Below are 20,773 nucleotides of genomic sequence, written 5' to 3'. Positions count from 1 at the left end.
ATAGTCTTCAATAGACTCAAGTAGTCTCCACTCGAGCGCTCTATGAATGTTTATGTTGTGAATTTTCTGGAGTTCCTAACCTTCAAGTTTTCCCTTTTTGCCTTATTTCTTGGTTTAAAACTATCTATTGTAAATAGTTGTGATATTCTTCGCGAAGTTAACAACGATTTGAAGGTTCGTATTTATGCATAAAGTGAATGAATGAAAATATTTGTATATGTAAATTGTGTTTGTTACCAATAAATTTAAAATCAATTTTCTTTAATTTATTCGAGATGTAATGAGAAAACCTTTGATTACTAAAGTTAATTTTTAAATTTATTATCAAATAAAAACTTAATAGCCTATCATAAAAGATCCTACTAAACTTATTAATGGTTTCAATTGTTTCAATCATAGATATACGGTTATATATTTAACATTAAAAATAACTGTCTTTTCTATTTATATTTATTTATATTTCAAATATTTGACATAGCATGTATTTTCCATATACTGTAATAGTTTTCATTAAAATAAAATGTAATAGCATTATTCATTTAGATATGGTTACAGTTCGATAATAAGAGTTTTGTTTTATATTTTTGATCAGATATGTTTCAAGAATGCAACCCAGAAAATTTGGCCCATGGCAAGACATTATGGTTGGAATTGAAGGATTCCTGTGGCAATGTTATACCCAATGGTGATTCAAATGTGATACTGACGGAAGATATCAACAAAGGTATCTCTGACAAAGAACAGAAACAAATCATAGAGAACCAACTCCTATTAAACAATCAATTTTCTAGCTTAAGCATCAATGTGACCAAATGTTCGTTGGATTTAGTTCAACTTAATTTGTCTGAAAATAGATTAAGCAATTTACCAAACTCCTTACATCTATTAAAGAAATTGGTGTATTTAAATCTTGATTACAATCAGTTGACTAGTATTCCAGATATCATCTGTGAATTAACTAGTTTAAAAACATTGAAAGCTAGCCACAATCGTATAAAAGATGTTACAAATAATTTAGAGACTTTATCAAATTTGGAAGATCTGGATCTGAGTTTTAACGAGTTAACGAACTTACCAATTTCTTGCGCGAAGTTAAATCATTTAAAAAAATTGTATCTCATGGGCAATAGATTTAACGAAATTCCAAATTGTGTTACAACTGGAATGCACAGTTTGCAAATCTTTAATTTCTCGCAAAACGGGCAGTCAAAGTTAAACACTCCGCCAAATAGTGTTAATTTAAACGCTTTCTACGCCGAAAAGAACATTTGTCCATCGTTCCCGACATGGATACTAAGTCCGAAATTTGCAAATCTCGAAATAGTGTCGTTTAATGAAACAACATTTCATAAATACGATCTACCAGAAGAACCATCCACATCGTGCATTAAGAAGTTATCCATGAAGCAGTGCGATCTATCTGAGACGATTGTAGATAAGATAATCGCGCGATTAACGAGTCTCGAAGAACTGATAATCGGAAATGCAAAACCCTTCTCCAGCAATAGTTTCTGGTATATGCCAATCGAATCATTTAAAGAACCATCTTATCTGAAATTACTCGACGTGAGCAGAACAGGAATAACTGCGATACCGAAAATTATCAGCAATTTTACTAATTTGTCTAGAATTGACTTGAGTTTCAATGGTATCAACTGGTTAGCAGAAGAAATTTGTTCATTAAGGAATTTGAGCAGTTTAATCATAGATAGCAACAATTTGGCAATTCTGCCTGAGAACATCGGTGAACTAATATCGTTGAAAGAGTTAAAAGCATCTCATAATAATTTGCACAAGTTGCCTGATAGTATCGTAGCTTTGGCCAACTTACAATATTTTGATCTATATGACAATGAATTCGAAACGATGCCGGAATCGATAATGAAGCTGCCAAACTTGATAGGAGTGGACCTCGAACAAAACTATTTTCCGACTGACGATTTATTGGTAAGCGCGTAAATAAATTGCAGTCTCACAGTTAAAAGCGAGCAAAAATTTGTGAAAGTCATTCTGTCGAATCCTTTGCATACAGTGAGTGTCTTTAATATTGATTATGTTAGCTTTTTAATCGGATATTCTTACCCGACCGACCGATTATTGACCTTCCGTTTCTACATATTTTAAACTAAACAGTTTCTTTTAAAAACATTCTCTAACAAAATGAAATTTAACATCAATATGTTTCGTTATCCTGTAAAATTCTGGATTTCGTATCAATCTTTATAGCGCAGGGGTTATTACCGTACAAAATTCGTTTACAATCAACTTCACTCGATATTTCACTCAATAAATGATTCAACCATACAATCTCCTTTACCGCCTCACATGACGCAACGTACTCCGCTTCTGTTGTGGATAATGTGGCTATCTCCTAATTTAATCAAATAACCAGTTGTGGATCTCCTTACTGATAGATCACCTACATAGCCGAATCACTATACACATTTATGAACTTTCAATCATTTTCGGACTTAAACACCAATCTATGATTCATAGTTCCTTTGATGTACCTAAATATTCGCTTTATTTTCGATGTACTTATTTTGAATCGTTTGCATATTGACTGACTATTCCTACTACATAAAAAAGATCTGATCTTGTTAAGTTCGACAAAAACATTAAACTACCAATCGCTTCACGATTTGGTACATCTAGAGATTCTGACTAATGTCCTTCAAAACTACTTATATCCTGATTGACGTCCATAGGAATTGATACCAACTTTTACGTCAGTCATGCGAAAACGTTCCAAAACTCGTCTCACGAACTCGTCTAACTAAAATAAAGTAAAATGTATTTCTTTTCTTTCCTACTTAGAGACCAGGTCACGTGACTCGCGGTTTCTCCGATATACGCTATCAAATACAGAAGTGCCAATAATTGTATCATTTAAAATTGATTGGATGTATTTGATGTGCGAATTAGAAGGGCAATTATAACATCAAAGGTAATGCTGAAACGATTAATAAGAAATAGAGTGATATTGGAACAGAAATTAAAACAGTTAACTGGTTAATAAACAGAATTATTATACATCTATATAACGCCAATCTTTAAACAGAATTATTGTGTCTTTAAAATATGTAAAGAAAAATTCTTACCACTCCACAACTAGCGTCGAATTACTGTATAAAGTATATGCTATAAACTTTATATAGGTGTATAATAATTCTGTTTATTAACCAGTTAACTGTTTTAAGGGGTTAGTCGCAGTCAGGAAAATGGAAACGGACAGTTTTCTAGTGTGTGGGTATTAAATAATATTTTTTCTGAATGAAATGTAAGTATATTACAAAATATGTCTTAAAGAACTATAAAAGAATTTTTGTTTTAAAAAAAGGTTAATTCATTTCGTCATAACAGGCGATGGCGTGGGTGGTCACTTGGTTTGCGGTGAGCAAGATTTCTTCAAACTGGTGCACCTGAAAACAAAACTAAAGGTAGATTTGGAAAATACATTAGACTAACGGGTCTCTGATCGAAAGATTTTTTACTTTCTTGTATACTTTTTTTTTATCCTGTATTGAATCGCTTAATTTTAGTGAAAAAATTGAAAATCAACTTCAAATGTACGCAATCTTGTTTTAAATTAATTTTTTCCAAAATCCTTCGTTCAGGGACTCGCTAGATTAATCTGTTTTCGATATCTACCTTTGTTTTTGTTTTCAGGTAAACCAGTGTAGAGAAATCTTGCTCACCGCAAACCTATGTTTTTAAATCATCGTCTACGTCATCGGCTGTTATGACGATATAAATTAAACGTTTCTTAAAACGAATAATGTTTTTTAGTTCTTTAAAACATGCTTTATAATATACTTAATTGTTACTTATGCAAATTATTATTTAATAACTAAAAAAAATCACAAAGGACTGCGACTAACCCCTTAATTTCTGTTCCAATATTACTCTATTTCTTTTTAATCGTTTCAGCATTACCTTTGATGTTATAATTGTCCTTCTAATTCGCACATCAAATACATCCAATCAATTTTAAATGATACAGTTATTGGCACTTCTGTATTTGATAACGTATATCAGAAAAACCGCGAGTCACGTGACCTGAACTCTAAGTAGGAAAGAAAAGAAATACATTTTACTTTATTTTAGTTAGACGAGTTTGCGAGACGAATTTTGGAACGTTTTCGCATGATTGACGTAAAAGCCGGTATCAATGTTGTTTATATTATAAACAAAAAGGGATATTACTCCGGTTGACCGGTGCCTTCCGGAAGTACAGCCACAAAAAGGAAGAAACAATCGCGTATAGTGTAAGCAATGTTTTTTTGCATTACACATTTTATAGTGTTTCAAAGTATATCATTCTACAAAAATAATTAATAAATAGAATTATTGGCGCTCCATGCATCGTGTCGAATTATATACAGTTTAGTTACGCATATCCACGAAATAGTTGCCAACTCGAGAGGTTGGTTAGATTGAATGTTTTAATCTGATATGTATATTAATTACTTGATCCTTCGTTATTGAAAAATATACAAATCGACAAAGTAATAATTGCGAAGTGTCCAAGTGTTTAAGTTACTCACTGTAATTCAACGGTTGACCTCGCTTATTTTTGGAACGATACAACTGATTTTCTGTATTAATAAATAATATCAATAGTTCAATAGGACTATTCCTTATGAAAGTATGAGAGATCTTTTGAGGGAACACTGGCACGATCTCAAACTGCCTAGTGGAATTAAAATACAAACAGCCGACGACGAGAGGGAACTTTCATCGCTATCGAGTTCTACTACGAACAGCTCACTGAAGGAAACATACTTATGCGAACTGTAAGATGACCATTTAACCCTTTGCGGTAGTATTTATTCCAAGCATTGTAGTCGTACCGATCCGAATTATTTTTAGGTTGCAACCATTTAGCGAATTATTCTTTAAAAAACGTGTAAATTTTATTCGAACGAGTTTGTTTAAATTGATTCGTTAAGTTATGTATATTTTTTTTTTAATGTAAATTCAGAGTTGCCTCAACTACTAACGGTTATTAGCGAGTTAACTTATCGTTATCGTTAAATCTTGCTTAATAAATTGAAATGTTTCAGGAAAGTAACAATATTGTTGTTTATCATAGTATTCAATATTTTATATAGATTTGCCTATAGTTTTTCTTTATACGATGTAATAGAGCCTTGCGATGGTGAAACTTCTCATTTCGTTGGTCTTTTGGATTGTAAGTTATAAAATGTGACTTTTAATTTGAACTCTTTATTTAGATTCAGTTAGCTGAATTTAACTTCAATATTATCTAAGAAGTTGCTAACTTTTTGAATTCTTGTTATAATGCTACTACCGTTTGAAGCATTTATATTTACCCGTAATATTTAAAAATACTTTTACCATTATTACGACTTTTTCAATGAGGACTATTCAGTATTATTTTTAGAAATTACAAACTATTGCATTCTTTATAAATGAAAAATTCTTTATATTTTTTTCTACAACGAAGTTGCCTTAACCTCCTCAGTGTAACGAAATTTATATTCATAATTAGTCATATAAAAATCAACAGGGACAATGTTACTTTCGTTTTAGACCAGACAGAATAGAAATAACGGATGAGCGTTGGGATACCTCAGAAGATTCAGCTGATGAATTTGATCCTCATGGTAAGATTCAACTAAAGCCGACAGTTAACACTTTAAACGCAATAAAATTTTAACTGTTGACGATATTTCATTTATCTCTATAAGCATGTAGTATAAATATACCAGTCATTGAAATATTATATTGTATGGTTTAGTAGAAACAATATATTATAAAAAAAAGAGGAAGAAAGTCATTAGAAACTCATGCTGTATCATTATCGGCGTGAATAAAAGTCCGTATTACGTCAGAAGAATGATAAAAAAAGTTAAGTCATGCGTTTGAAACGCTATGCTCTGTTTTCAGAATGCAGAGAACCAAAGCAACGTGTTTATTCGCCATTCACGTTTTACAAGCCTTTCCAGCGTGTCTACTGTCCTGGGGAATATCATGAAAAACGGATCCTAACGCGGATTATTCCAATGTTGCGAAATGGAACCCTAGTTTGGTCGACGGACTACGAAGAAGGACAGTTCGAAGATCCCTAAAGTAAATAATCTATATCATATTTAGTAAGTAAATAATCAGTTTTACCATTCCAATTTACCATTTCTATTTGTCAACTGACAAGACACTGGTGTAAATTCATAAAAATTTTGTGTTTCTCTTGTTGTGTCGAATTTAGAAATTATTCGTTCAGTGTTAACAATCGTTTAATTGGACTATTTTCGTGTGAATTGTTTTAAATTATCGAGTTCTTTGACGTATTATCGGTAAATAAGATTTATAGAATTACGTCTTTAAAAGTTGTTTATACCGAAGTAATTTTTATTTGGTAGTTGTCTACAGACTACAACATATCGAAATTTCGACCTAATCCAAAATACTCGAAAAAGTATTCGATTTTATATGATCTAACATAAACGAATAAAATATTATGTTTAAAGTAATTGAGAATTCGAAACTTTTAAAGATTCAAAAAAAAAAAGGTTGAGTACCAAATATGTTTCTAATATCAAAGCAATATTTTGTATTTAATAAAGAAATATTGTTATCGAGAGTCTTCTTTATGTAGAATGAACAACTTTCTAAACATCAAATACCTATCCAAGGCATAATCTTACTCGATTTGAATTTCAAATTAAATGACAATGCAATATATACAATTTTACAATTACTATAAATTACAAAATGATTTTCATAAAATGGATTCCGATGATGTGTATGTGATTCCGTGATATGTGAATGCAACATATTACTCATAAAAATTAAAAAATTGGTAATCTAAATAAAGTAACCAATATTTTTGAATATGTTCACGGTACTCGAACTAAAAATCTTATGATATAAAAAAAATCTTATAATCTTAAAATATTATGATTTTTTTATTTTTTGATGTTCGTAGTTTATTCTTCAGAATATGATATTTAATTCATGTTTTAGATATCATATTTTCTATTTAATTTGATCAATATATAAATACACAACATACGATTTCTACTGTGATAAGAAATACGTATTTAATAGTAGTATCCACCAACATAGGGAGTATTACAATAAGTGCAACATCATAGTCCGATACTCATATTTTCATTGCCATAATTACAACTATCATTACAACGTCACCTTAACAACTTCCTCGATTATCCGTTACCATTAATAAAATGTGTTCTTAGTTGTCCTATAAAAATGTTATAAACAACGTTCGCTATGACTGGTTTTCTATAATAGAAAACGTTTCTGTGTACGAACAATAAGATAAAATAGGAACAGATAAAGTATATCTTGTAAAATAAAAATAGAAGAATCAATAGAAACTATATGTAATATTATATTATATATATGTTACAAGATTATATATTATATAAATGTTACAATTTGTGATATTTCATCTGCCGACAAAAGATATTAGCTATAGGTACTATAATACTGAAAAATAAATGTACTACGAGGTGAAAAATCCTTGTATCAATTTACACATTAATATTATATTAACAATAATTTCGACAAAGATTATAAAATGACAGCTTTCAAGTGTATCAATGTTTTACAAAAACATACAATCAATTCGATTAGAGGACAAAAATTTCGAAAAACTATAGTGATCTTAATAAAATATAATATTTTTAATATAACATTAGGCAATGATTTTATCGAAGTTATCGATTTATTTCGTATACAATTCGTTCATTTCAATGTGTAATTGACATATTATTTGAAGATCTTTAGCATACTTTATTACCTAAGATTATATTAAACGCCTTGTATTAATACAAAAACATTGCATTTTTTATTTCTTATTGGATATTATTATATTTCCATGCCTCTTCCTTTCCAAGTAGTAATTCATTTACATGTATCCCTGTAACATACGTTTCCATATTTCTCTACTCTCCGCAAATCTTCTTTTCGTCTTTTTTCTTTCTTTCTTTTCGGTTTCAATTTATACAGTCCTCTCTTTTCATTCTCCTTTCTTTCGCGAATCATCTTCTCTAAGTAAATAAAAAGTGTTTTTACTATTAAGTAAACACATGTACGATAACGAGTTAAAGTATTCCAAATAAAATTTATTCGTCTCTATGTATACCTTTAGAGCTTAAATTACACTTGCAGCATGCACATTGTCGATAGTCTCCTTGGGAAATAATTGGATGCTTTTCTCGTTTCTTTGTAACGCATTTCTCTAAAGTTTTCCTTAAGTCGTGGAAAGATGCTGATGTATTATCGATAAAGTACGCACAAGATGCATTACGTAATTTCAATGATGCTTTTGCAGCAGATTAGTCACGATACTGACAAGAGCAATAAATTAACACTAGACAACATAATCTTATATGTTGTATAATATCCTTTTTCGTTTTGTTACGTTATTTTATTTTGCATTGCGTCGTGTTATGTAGTTTTATGTTGTGTTGTGTGGTGTTACGTTGCAACACATTGTGTTTGTCATGTCTACTGACTATCAACCCAGTAAATTTGACTGGTGTTTGTCGAGCTTATTTTCAAAAGTATTCAATTACTAACGATGCTTTTGCTACAATTTTCAATTTCCCTGTAATTTTAAAGATACAGGGTGGCTCATTATAATCTTTCCACGCGATTATCTCGCAAAATATTCATCATTTGAAAAAAATATTTAAACGAAACATGCTCTATCTAAAGGGGGACATTCAATGGTGTACATTGTCTTTTTCTCGGTGGAGGCGCCTCCGAAATTTGAAGGTCATTTTTGTTTTTTTTTAAATGGACACGTAGTTTTCTTCACGCTAGACACATAGCTTATCTCAAGACGAATTCCTTGGCCTATATTATGTTGACCTTGAAATGTCATTCAAAGGCATTTCCATGGCTTAAAGTTTTCTTCTTCTGGTGGCCAGTGGAATGTTTTCTAAAAGGATTTGCAACTCACTACGAAAAAAATTATTGTATTGTTCTCCAGTTAGTGTATCATAAAAAAATATGAATCCACTAAATAGCCACCAATAATGTCACACCAAACATTTAGAGACCATTGACGCTGATGTTCAATTGCTCGATGGCAGTGAGGGTTTTTATCACACCAATAGTGGAAATTGTGACGATTCATTTCTCCCGTGTTTTTGAAAGTTGCTTCGTCCGAAAATAGCACATAGGAGAAAAATAAATGATCACACATTATCCTACGCTGAGACCATTGACAAAATTTCAATCTGGCATCATAATTGGCGTCACGTAATGCTTGATGTAAAGAAAATAATGTCGTCGAAGGATTCTTGACACCGTAGATCATGATACGCTGAACGTGCAGTGAAGAAGAAAACTTTAAGCCATGGAAATGCCTTTGAATGACATTTCAAGGTCAACATAATATAAGCCAAGGAATTCGTCTCGAGATAAGCTATGTGTCTAGCGTGAAGAAAACTACGTGTCCATTTAAAAAAAAATAAAAGTGACCTTCAAATCTCGGAGGCGCCTCCACCTAGAAAAAAACAGTGTACACCATTGAATGTCCCCCTTCAGATAGAGCACGTTTCGTTTAAACATTTTTTTCGAATGATGAATATTTTGCGAGATAATCACGTGGAAAAATTATAATGAGGCACCCTGTATATATAGTTGAGTGTTTAACAGATATGAATCGCCCTCTGTAGTTCTAGTGTTAATGTAATAATGGTATAAACATATTGGATGATTCGTGGAAAGGCTTTCGTGATGCATCTTGCTAGTTTCTATATCCTATCGTCCCAGTATTCTTCCTTTTTACGCACTTCCTATCCCGATTTTCCTGGTCCTTCTCCCGTTTCTTGTCCTGAGAACATTTTTGAAGAAAACTGAACCGTTGTCTCTTCTTTCGTTTCCTGTCTTTCGGTTTTTGCACGCAAACCGAATTCACGTGTTTATTGGGAACATCAGAAAGAATTTGATAATTTCTACTACACGTGGCACATTTTCCCGTACATCCAACCTCGACATCCGAACAGGAGCAGAAAGGTTCATCGTTCCATTCGATGTGATCGGTAAGAGTGTCCTTGTCCTTTTTATCTGGCAACCAACTGTACCTGAATATAGAAGATGCAAATCGGAAGTAAGTCATTTTAGAATTGACGGAAACCGAATTATATTCAAACATGAACGCAATGATCGAATTCACTATAATCATTTGCAATTAAGTAGTAAAGCTAATTATAGGTGAATACCACTAATGTAATAATTACTTTTTTTAAATCGTTTATACGTTGGAATTTTCTTGAAATTAGTTCTAAGGGAATGCATCCCTTATATGAATTAATAACACGTAATTTCTTAACTGCATACTAATTAATTTATTTTTAATAATATCAACGCACAATCTTGTGAGTGTAAAATAATAATAATGAAAATCACTTTTTCGCAATCGTAACACATGTCTTAGGACAATGAATATTTATTTATGAATATTTTTTTCAAGTATGTAGCATACTTATGTGTAACTAATTTTGTTGTCTTTTTTTTTTTATATCGATTTAATATCCATAGTGAAACAAGCCAACAAATATTTACACCACTATATGGAATAACTTATTAAAATGATTTCAGAATGAGTGACTAAACACTAAGCTCTATTTGCTTACGATGACTTTTATTTACTTAAACAACTGTGTCCAGAATATTTTGATTATGAGAATATCGACACAGTAGCTCGAGAGCGTAAAATAATAATAAAAACCACTATCAGCCTCAACAGCAAAAGGAGCTTAATATTTAGTTACTCACTTTATATATATTCATAAGGGCTTTTTAATATTATTTGTACTTATAAAAATATTCACTTTTCAATATATAATTAAACCTATACGATAAGATACAAAAATTGTACGTAAAATTTTATAAATTGGATTTTAATTTTAATTGTAAGCAATTTTTATCATTTATATCCACTGTAAATTTCAGGTCTCTTTTTATAATATGTACAGCTAAAAGAAACACAAAGTGACTAAACTTTGTTGGAAATTAATTTAAATCGTCTATTGTAGAGAAATACACCAACCATGAAAAAATTAACGTTATAACTATATAACGAAATTATCAATTTTGTTTCTTAACCTATTAAAAACTAAATACATTTAAAATACTCTGAAACTTTCATGTTTGTAAATTACGTTTAGTTTGTCTATGATAATTACTTGAATCGCGTACCACGGGTCTTGGAAAGATTTCGTCTATGAAGGAAGTAGGCTGCCACGAGACAAAGAACAATGAAAAATAGAACAACCACGATTGACCCATAAATTGATCGGTGCTCTTCAAGGTAACCCTTCTTCGACTGCGATTTATTTTCTTTCTTTTTCAGTTCGCGAACCTTATGACTGAAATGTTTTAAAATTGGCCCAGTGTTACTATATCACTGTTTAATATTTTAGTATGTCTTTTTCTTTTAAAGCATTCTACTTTAAGTAATAATTAGATACATGTAAAATTGTTAGTATTTACGATATTAAACTCTGTGATATTAGGAAAATAAATACATTTCACTACGATTTATTTAAAAGCAATCGTATGTATACGCTACACGCATAATTCAATTTTTTTAAATTGAATATAAGAAGATGAATTAAATTTTTTCTTAGACTCATGCTTACAATTGTTAGAAATAAAAGAATATAATAAGTGTGTATTTAATATGGAATTACAAGTATTAAAATGCTTTAATGCATCGTTCATAGCAGCTATAAATAATTCTAAAATGTTTGTAACAAGGGAATATTGTAGATTAGATACAAAATCTAGATTAGATACAAAATGTTTTTAACACCACAATAAAAGTACAAGATAGATTAATTGTAAGCATCCAAAGGAAGGACGTATTATGCGGCTTACGCGACTCGATAAATTCCTTCTGATCTTTATACAAAATGCAATCGTATCGACTTAGAATAAAATAGGATTATAGTGCACTACACGTTATATAAAAACAAACACTTGAAAGTAAACTTAACTTTATACTTTATTGTATAACCCTATACTAAAGTATTAGGTTGATGGATAATTATCTGACGTTGTTTAAAGACAATATTTGTCCGACAACTAAATATGAAAACACACGGTCTGTCTAAAAAATGTCCAAACTTTCTTCGTACTGATGGTATCAGTAGCGTCAACCAATTAAATGAGGTTGCGCCATCTTCGATGAAGTTTTATTATCAAATTCTGTATGTGGAATTCAGTTTTGTCCATCAATTGTTTTACCACAAATATAAAACCGACCCAACCTTTGTAACACTCGTCGAGAAGTCACGATGTAACAAAGAGCAAATATCAAATTTTATGCGAAACTGGACAAAAATGTTTATAGAAACATTAATAACGTTACAAGAGGCTTATGGGGACAAAGGCTTATCGTATACATTAGTTTACGAGTGGGTCATGAAGTTTAGAGACGACAGAATATCGCTAGAAAATGACGAGAGCAGCGGGAAGCCTTCGTACAGTCGAACGGACGAAATCTTTGAAAAGATTCGTAATCTGTTCGAACAGGACCATTGTATGTCTGTGAGATTTGTCGAAGATATCACTGGAATTAGTAAATCACAAATGTATCAAATTTTGACCGATAGTTTGAAGTTGTGAAAAGTCTGTGCGCGATTTATTCTCCATTCTTTAAACGACAATCAAAATCGAGTCTGACGTGAGTTCTGTACTCAAAAGATCATTTCTGTAACTGATAATGATTCGAACTTCTTGAAAACCATTATATTATGTAATGAAATATGGTGTTTCGTATTTGTTTTGTTTTTCGGTATTTAATTTGAATTTTTGGAGTTTAAAGACAGTAGTAAAAATTGTATTTCTTCAGATGAAATGTATTTCGACTAATATATATTTAAATGTATAATTATTACTATACAGAGTGAGTTTTGATGAAAGTTCAGAAACTTTTTGGGCAGACCGTGTACATTCAGAACATGTTGGAACGATTATTTTCAAATATATTCACCGCCTACTTCAAGAACTGCTTTCAGTTTGCTTATCAGAAAAAAAATTTTCCCGAAAAAGTTGTTTAATATGTTTCTGGAAATTCTTACGCGCTGTGTCCCGTTGCTGCAGCCATTGCTCTATGAATCCCTTTATGCGACGTCGCGGAAGTGTGTCTTTGATGCCCTCTTTTCTTCTTTTCCTGCTTTCCTTTTGCCGATGAATACTTGCTATTCTCAGGGCTATGCCTCCTTGACACTTTGTGTCCTGGAAATTCTAACGTATCGGCTATATCGTAATCCTCCCTATCGAGGAATTTAATCGATCTGCGATTTTCTCTCACATACTTTGCCAGGTCAGGTCGTCCTAACCATCTCAGCGTCATCTCCATTGCTGAACGTCCTCCGAATTTTGGACCTTCTATGACGAAATATGGATTTTACATTTTTACTGCTCCATAACTATTCGTCCAAACGTGCTTTCATTTCATTCACAAGAAAAACGTTTACACATTTAAGACACCCCGTTTTTGTGTTAGGTACAATTCTTTCAATTAAAGTGTATTTTACTTCATATGGGAGGAATATCTCAAGTAGTGGAGTAACCATTGTCATATAAACTTTTTTGAAATTATGAAAATTAGAGAAAATTTTGAAAAGTGAATCTACGTTTTAGTAACGACATTTTTTTAAGTTTCAAACCCTCTATCGTACTATAAATTGAAAAAAACATATTGCGAAAAAACTAAACACTGAACTATGGTACAAGGAAATATGTATATAAAAATATGGTAAGATGGTCATGAAACACTTGTTAAAAAAGTTGTGCTGCAAATATTATAATATTATAAATTATGTATCAATATGTTATATTATTCAATTATATATATCAATATATATTGATTTATATACTACTTTATTTAATATTTGTTTATATAAAATATATTGTTATACATGATATATAATTAAATAAATAAATATTTAATGGCAATAATTACTGGTCCTTATATCACTTTATACATTAAATAATTTTCGTTTACAATAAATAATTACTAAAAGAATGAAATATTACGTCAAAAACATTTGTGATGTATCATTGATATGTCAGACTTTATTATCTAAAATACATAATTTAATTTAAAAAATGATATTTTATATCGTTTTATATACATAGATAAGGTATTTCATTCAGAAACATTTAATGAATGACTAAAATAATGATGTAATTGTGTCCTATTTTCTAATTATTTCCTAATTGTTTTACTTGGAAAGTCATTGTTCCATTCTTCGAGGTTAACGAGACACTCGTTCGGAGTAGCCGACAAACGAGTTAAATCTCCATTTAACACTCTATATTTCTTCTCTTCGCGTTCTTCTCCCGATGGAGACAATTCATACACAGCTTTTACGAGCTGCAAACATTCCAAAGGATTTAATTGCTGGGATAGATGTACAAGCTCGGTCTCCTTGAGGTTAACGATACATCGAACGAGCGATTTTTCCTTGAACAGAAAGTTTTATTTTCTTCCTACTACCGTTATTAATGAACAAAATGAAATATTTTTATTTCTGTGAGAGTTTCAGTGTGGGTATTCTTGCTTGCGAAATTAACGAGTAATGAAATATTTCTTGCATGGTTAGATATTTCGTGTTTGAGAATGAATATTCTTGTTTCTGATATTTATGAAAAATTGATTTATTTTTTGTTGGTCTGAATATTTCACGATGCATGAATCGCATGGAAATTTCTCAAGTGTTCAACGCGTTAAACCACGTGGAATGTGACATTGTGCACTAGAGAAATCACTTATCTACGCATTGCTTTATCAGTAGATTATCAATGCGTTACGTCTGGTATAATATTAATCTTTCTAAATATAATCGAAGGTCAAAAATAACTCTTATGGGCTCACCTTGTTTTCTGCAAAAACGACAATCAAAATGTAAAGCGTGCGTACAAATGTCATTATAAAACGAACGTGCGTAAAATTTCTCTGTCAAAAGAGTAATTCGTTTGACAGATTTACAACTGACAGTCTTTGCAACTCTATCGATTATCAAATTATCATATGAGAGTGATACGTTTCCTTGATATCAAGAATTCTGCAAAATAAATGTTTTGAACAATTAAGGAAGAAGAATTTTCCTTTGTGATTCAAGCCATTTATTAATATTTGAATATCAAAACGTTTTCATACTGTTTCGATACATTTCTATTCGAATATTAATAAATTGCTTGAATCAATAACAAAAAATGACCTATCTGTTTAAAAATCATCTCTCAAACATCATTTTATATATGAATTGTTCTGATAAGTTGTTTAACGTCTGAATATATATTCACGCCACAAGTTCCCATAAAATACAGAAGTTTGGTAAAGTCTATATAGTATCGATCAACTATGAAGTTGGACATAACTGTTTCATAAAAGTATTTTAGCATATCGTATCCTCTCTGTGATGCTATTTACATGTTGTTAATAAACTTAAAAGTGTTGAACACTAACTTTAAAAAATAGCTACGTCGAGCTGTGTATACGTTACGTTGTTAAAAAAAACTTTATGCTTGAGGTATAGTTTCTTTCATTATTTTAAGAAATCCATTACCCCCAGTTCCTCAATTATTCTTTTTCTGTATCCTTTTGTTGACTTAACCAATCAATTACATTTATTGCAGAAGTTCGATAAGACTTTACAAACGTAAAAGCGTATTACTAGCTGCATTCGTATTAAGTCGATTCCAGAATTTATGGATTCATGGAATCAACAAACAATGCAACGAACTAGAATGTGAAATTTGTTTGGGGCCCTCGATGAACTTAAGAAACATTCCTAAAAATGCACCGTTTTTTCTTCTGCTTTACTGTGCCTCTTCTTTGTCGCAGGTACACTTACTTTCAGATTCAATTTTCTATGTATCTTCTCGTGCAAAAATAATTGAAATGAATCGCACAATCGCGACGACGAGAAATAAACATTTTCAATTGAGGTTAACGAACGAGTTTTTATTAAAAACATTAACTTTAAAGACACAACGGATGAATGTAACTACGTTTTAATTTTCATCATGCATTATTATACATTTTATTTGATTCGCAAAGATTATTGCCGAAGTCGATGTGCCAGAACTCCAGCTATTAGCATCGAACTTAAAACCGGAAGAGTGTGTAAGACTTGTCTCTTTAGATTCACAGTGTAAGTTGATCATACGTATGAATTATTTTACGACGAAACGTAAAAAGAGAGTGGAAACAGTTTTGTGTTTCCAATAAAGTTCTCTGAAATGCTAAACAAATTTTTTTCTTCGTAATTTTTCTAATAAATTAAGATTTTATTTCAAGGTTTTATCTTCACTGATAAATAAACATGTAACATTATTTTTATATCCCATGATTTAATGTTCCAATATATATACAATATTAAAATTATCTTCACTTAAAGAATGAACTATCAACGATCTGTATGTATTTGTATCTTTTGAATTAATATTTCAATATGTAATATAAAAATTGTTATTATAAAATTGTTTTAATCCAAACGATGAACTGTAGACGACTTATGTATTTTTGTATACTATTATGAAACTTTATTATGCTAAATGTCGATAGTTTCTCAAACGTTAAAAGAAACTTTCCAAAAAACAAATAATTAACTGTGTAAATTATCTTAATACAACGATTTGTAACGTAATTTTTGCAGCATCGCTGTCAGATGCACAAATACAGAAAATAGCCGAAGAACAGAGCTGCTTTCGAAGATTGGTGAAATGGATCTGTCAATTAAGAACAGTTACGAGAAACACGTATCCAATTTTAAACGATCTTCTTGAACGCATCGGAAGAAAGGACTTAATTGCGTGTCTCTCCGAATTGAATATGAAAAGTTCGAAGGCATCGAAAGTGGCTCGCGACGTTCAATCTGCCGAAGATTCAGAGTAAGTTCTCTGTATTCCACGATATTTAATAAAGAGTTTTTCGATAAGAACGATATGATATTAAAATTAAGTAAAGCAACAATAAATCAAGATAAACCCATTTTTTTTTATTTTAAATGCATGACCATTTTGTGTGCAATTTGACATCAATTGAATGCCCACCTCGTCTTTATTTACAGGAATATATAAACTCAATTTTCAATCACTTCGTTCAATACAAGTGATGTGCATAATTATAGGTTTTAAAATAAATACTTAATTTCTTAATGAAAAAAAAGTCAAAATCTAAATCAAAGGTGTTTATGCACACTAATGTGTATCGATTCTAACTTTACGAATACATTGCTCGATATTTATCCTTAATTTATCCAGTTGTCATGGTTTGTTGACGTAGACAATTGATTTCGAATAATCTTACAAAAACAAGAAAGTAATCTAATAGAGCCAAATCACAGACACATCTTGGAAACTAAGTAACAACTGCATTGTTTCAAACTATCGATGCACTAAATGTTTGCTCGAATAAGACAATAGTAACTCCAGCATTGTGACATGTGGCACCGTCTTGATGAAACTCCATATCGTCTAAATTATCTTCATCCAATTTTGGACACAAACAATTTATTACCGTCAAATGGAATTGCTTAACGCAATTTTTCACACATTTTGATATCCACAATTTTGCTCTGGAGAGACCAAAATTAGGTGTTCTGAATTACCCCACCAACAGGCATCAGACATTTATTTTGTTTAGTATAGCAAAGATATGATTGTTTAAAAGAATTTGAATGGCCTTCTAAAGCGTTGCTTTAGAATAATTTGCATAGGTCCTTCGTTAAGATCATTTTGTACATTCCCGATATAATTTATTAAGTAAATTTACCAAAAAAAAATTAAATAACAACGGTGATTTGAAACACATGTTTGAGAAGGCATCGATAAAATAACCTCGAACATTAATATATTGCAAGTATTTTATATAATTGTACAAAAACTCATTGTCGGTGTTGCAAGTACCCAACACATGCAACACAGAGCAAAAACAAATATTTCGCATAAAAGTAATAACCTATATTAAATGATCAAAATATCCTTTTTTTAGGGACGTAATGTAAATTCATAATATCATATGCAAAAAAATTATGTGTAATCATTTTAGTATACACATGCAAGTATCTATGTATGTTCGCTGAATCTTTTTCTCTAATGAGAAGAAAAAACTTACAAAAGTAGCTTGGAAATAACCAAATTTTCTTCATTACTGTTTACTAATGTTACAGAAAATAAATTATGATGATATTTACTCTCTAACGTCGACGAAGAAAATAGCAAAAATAAAAAATCGAATAAACAACAAAAGGCTGCAAGTTATTCCGTTATTCCAATTCACTCCATTTGACAGCAGCATAAAATTAAAGATAGAAAATATATGTATAGAAAATATAACAAAAATATATATTTCTTTTATTTTTAACTCAAATGTCAATAAAGTGATTAATTATGTTATTAGTAGATATTTGTTCAAATCACAAAAAATTGAACAACACTTTTTCTCGCCACTTGAACTATATCTTGTACAAAAGAAATGTTACTATACATTTTACTGTCTCAGAGAGGATCCAATAACCACAACGATATCAGCACAACCGGGCAAAGGGAAGGATACTACCGTTAGCACGTCAAGCACTAAAAGCTCCAACCAAACAATTGACAGACTCAGTGGTAATGAAACGTCTCGTTAATTCCATGATAATTCCATCTTAATCGTCCGTGTATTTCGATTAATTGCAGGATATACCATCAAGGTATCGATAAAAACTGGAGGGATCGTTCTGATCTCGACTATACTTTTAACTTGTTGTTGCACTTTATTTATAAGACACAGGATAGCGAATGTATTCAATAGAATATTTGGGAGAAGTAAGAAGACGAAATCAAAGAAAAAGGGGTGATTATAACATCAGCATTTCTTTTCCCAAATTAATAAACCGTATGAATAAAAAGCATAAATTAATATGTATTTTATATATTTCATAAATTTTCAACATTTATGAATGAACGCTTTAATATGCTTATTTTTATTCACATGGTTCGATAATCATTTGACGATGTTTAGAATAGTACAGAATTATTAATCAGTAACATCATTTTTCAATCAGTAAATATATAGCAATCGACACGGATGAACCGGGCTATTATGTTCGAAAAGCACGGCCAAAGAGGAAACGGGAGCCGTCTTACGAACTGGTGGACATGGGTACACAAAACACCATAGCCGTAGTACCCAAAGAACCCGAAGAACCACCGCCGACGGGTTGTTACAAGTGCTACAAGAAGAAAAGAAAGAAAAGGCCGTACAGATGAAACGTGTAAATTAACGAATGATTGCATAAAGTTTTTATTAAACGTTCTTCGTGTTTGTACTCAAGTGTGATTGTTGTAACGAACGAGCGCACCACTGAAGTTTATCAACAACTAATTAATCACAGAGGAACAACTTTTACTTGTCGCATACAATAAATAATTTTACCGTATAAAACATAGATAAGTTTTTTTGGCTCTTATTGTCAGGCAGGAAATTATTCAGTGCCGTATATTTTTATTAAAAAATATTTAAATATTTAATTTCATATAAATTCAAATAAAATGTTGAGATATTTTAACGACATAAACATGTATTCTATTTACAATATCTTATATTATTTAACAAGTGTCAAAAACGTGGGGATTAATATTTCACTATGACACTAATTGTAAGTATTGAATATAATTCGACAATAACTGCGAAGCATAACTATAGCATCACCCATATTTATATATGTTTCAGACTTTTTACTCGGTACGAAATAAATAAAAATATGCGATTAAAGGCAACTTCAAAGAAATTAACGTAAATGACATTATTTATCATATCTTTCAGCTCATATAATTGATTTTGAAAGCGAAGGAAATAACTATCTTATAAACTTATTGCAGCAAATAGACTATTTTTTTTTAGCTCACATTCGACTTCTTGCTTATTAATTAAAAGAGTTAAGGTTAAAGAAACAAAAGTCAGTTCTTTTGTTTCGAGATCGTGAAATGGTATCGTTCTAACATTTGCGATGAAAATATTATTAATAGAATGGTCCACATGTCTGTGTTTTATCGTCCTTCTGTCCCAATACAAAGTACTTAGTACCATAGATGTTAACTTGAGCGAACTGGAATATTTAGCTGCACGTCTGAATCCATTCGAGTGTCGACGCCTGATTGCTGCTCTTCATTACACGAGTTACGAATTGCCGAAGAGTTTAGCAGCAGCTGGTAAATAAACGATCAATTAAACAAAATAAATCCTCTATAGTGTGGCTATTCAGAAGCTCAATAAATTCAATCCCAATTTTGTTTAGAATATTTTGTAAGAATTTCTCTTGGTAAGTAATCTATCCTTTCGTCTTGAACTATCGCATGATCCCTCCAAAAATATATAGTCCCGTTAAAAAACGAAACTTCACCATCGTATCTTTTAAATTAATAATATAAAAAAAATTTCATTTACGCCACAATATAGAGCCCATTGTATCCTCCAATTAACATACAAACAATTTTTTCGTATCATCAATAGTTATTGAAATATGCGTCTGTCACACTTTAGCATGGTCACCCTGTATATGGTCACGCCCGTTTGCCAATTGTAGGAAATATCCGGGTATTAATTTTTAAACTCTTTTACGACTTTATCACTTTTCTTTATTTCGCACTTGCCTCGTTCGCTTCTCCTTACATTCTAACACTCGTCCTCACATTCGTTCTCTCTCTCTCTCTCTCTCTCTCTCTCTCTCTCTCTCTCTCTCTCTCTCTCTCTCTCTCTCTCTCTCTC

At 31.0% G+C, this 20,773-nt stretch overlaps 4 protein-coding genes across 4 annotated transcripts in view; 3 read left to right on the top strand and 1 right to left on the bottom strand.

The window, feature by feature from the left end:
- The first annotated feature begins 36 nt into the window (after positions 1-36).
- LOC128888027 (leucine-rich repeat protein SHOC-2-like) lies at positions 37-10,914 on the top strand. Its single transcript, XM_054144621.1, has 6 exons — positions 37-174; positions 593-1,947; positions 4,624-4,796; positions 5,557-5,630; positions 5,914-6,096; positions 9,896-10,914. Exons 2-5 carry the CDS (start codon positions 595-597, stop codon positions 6,093-6,095), a joined length of 1,782 nt encoding a protein of 593 aa, XP_054000596.1. The 5' UTR covers positions 37-174; positions 593-594; the 3' UTR covers position 6,096; positions 9,896-10,914.
- Positions 7,682-14,987, bottom strand: LOC128887708 (uncharacterized). Its single transcript, XM_054143908.1, has 7 exons — positions 14,891-14,987; positions 14,242-14,479; positions 13,089-13,398; positions 11,190-11,402; positions 9,795-10,085; positions 8,135-8,328; positions 7,682-8,039 (listed from the first exon to the last, which is right to left on the bottom strand). The coding sequence occupies exons 1-7, from the start codon at positions 14,942-14,944 to the stop codon at positions 7,894-7,896; spliced, it is 1,446 nt and encodes a 481-aa protein (XP_053999883.1). The 5' UTR covers positions 14,945-14,987; the 3' UTR covers positions 7,682-7,893.
- Positions 14,988-15,905: 918 nt separating this feature from the next.
- Positions 15,906-19,673, top strand: LOC128888092 (uncharacterized). Its single transcript, XM_054144729.1, has 5 exons — positions 15,906-16,172; positions 16,677-16,911; positions 18,524-18,633; positions 18,703-18,859; positions 19,071-19,673. The coding sequence occupies exons 2-5, from the start codon at positions 16,853-16,855 to the stop codon at positions 19,273-19,275; spliced, it is 531 nt and encodes a 176-aa protein (XP_054000704.1). The 5' UTR covers positions 15,906-16,172; positions 16,677-16,852; the 3' UTR covers positions 19,276-19,673.
- A 342-nt stretch (positions 19,674-20,015) lies between these two features.
- The window catches only part of LOC128888113 (uncharacterized), a 2,253-nt gene continuing 1,495 nt past the window's right edge, over positions 20,016-20,773 (top strand). Inside the window, exon 1 of the mRNA XM_054144761.1 lies at positions 20,016-20,217. Coding sequence (XP_054000736.1) covers positions 20,016-20,217 — 202 coding nt within the window. The remainder of the gene's footprint in view (positions 20,218-20,773) is intronic.

This window comes from Hylaeus anthracinus, unplaced genomic scaffold (assembly GCF_026225885.1).
Source record: "Hylaeus anthracinus isolate JK02 unplaced genomic scaffold, UHH_iyHylAnth1.0_haploid 11989, whole genome shotgun sequence".
In the NCBI taxonomy this organism is placed as follows: domain Eukaryota; kingdom Metazoa; phylum Arthropoda; class Insecta; order Hymenoptera; family Colletidae; genus Hylaeus; species Hylaeus anthracinus.
The sequence above is the reverse complement of the archived record's forward strand: the minus strand, read 5'-3'. Positions and strand labels throughout refer to the sequence as shown.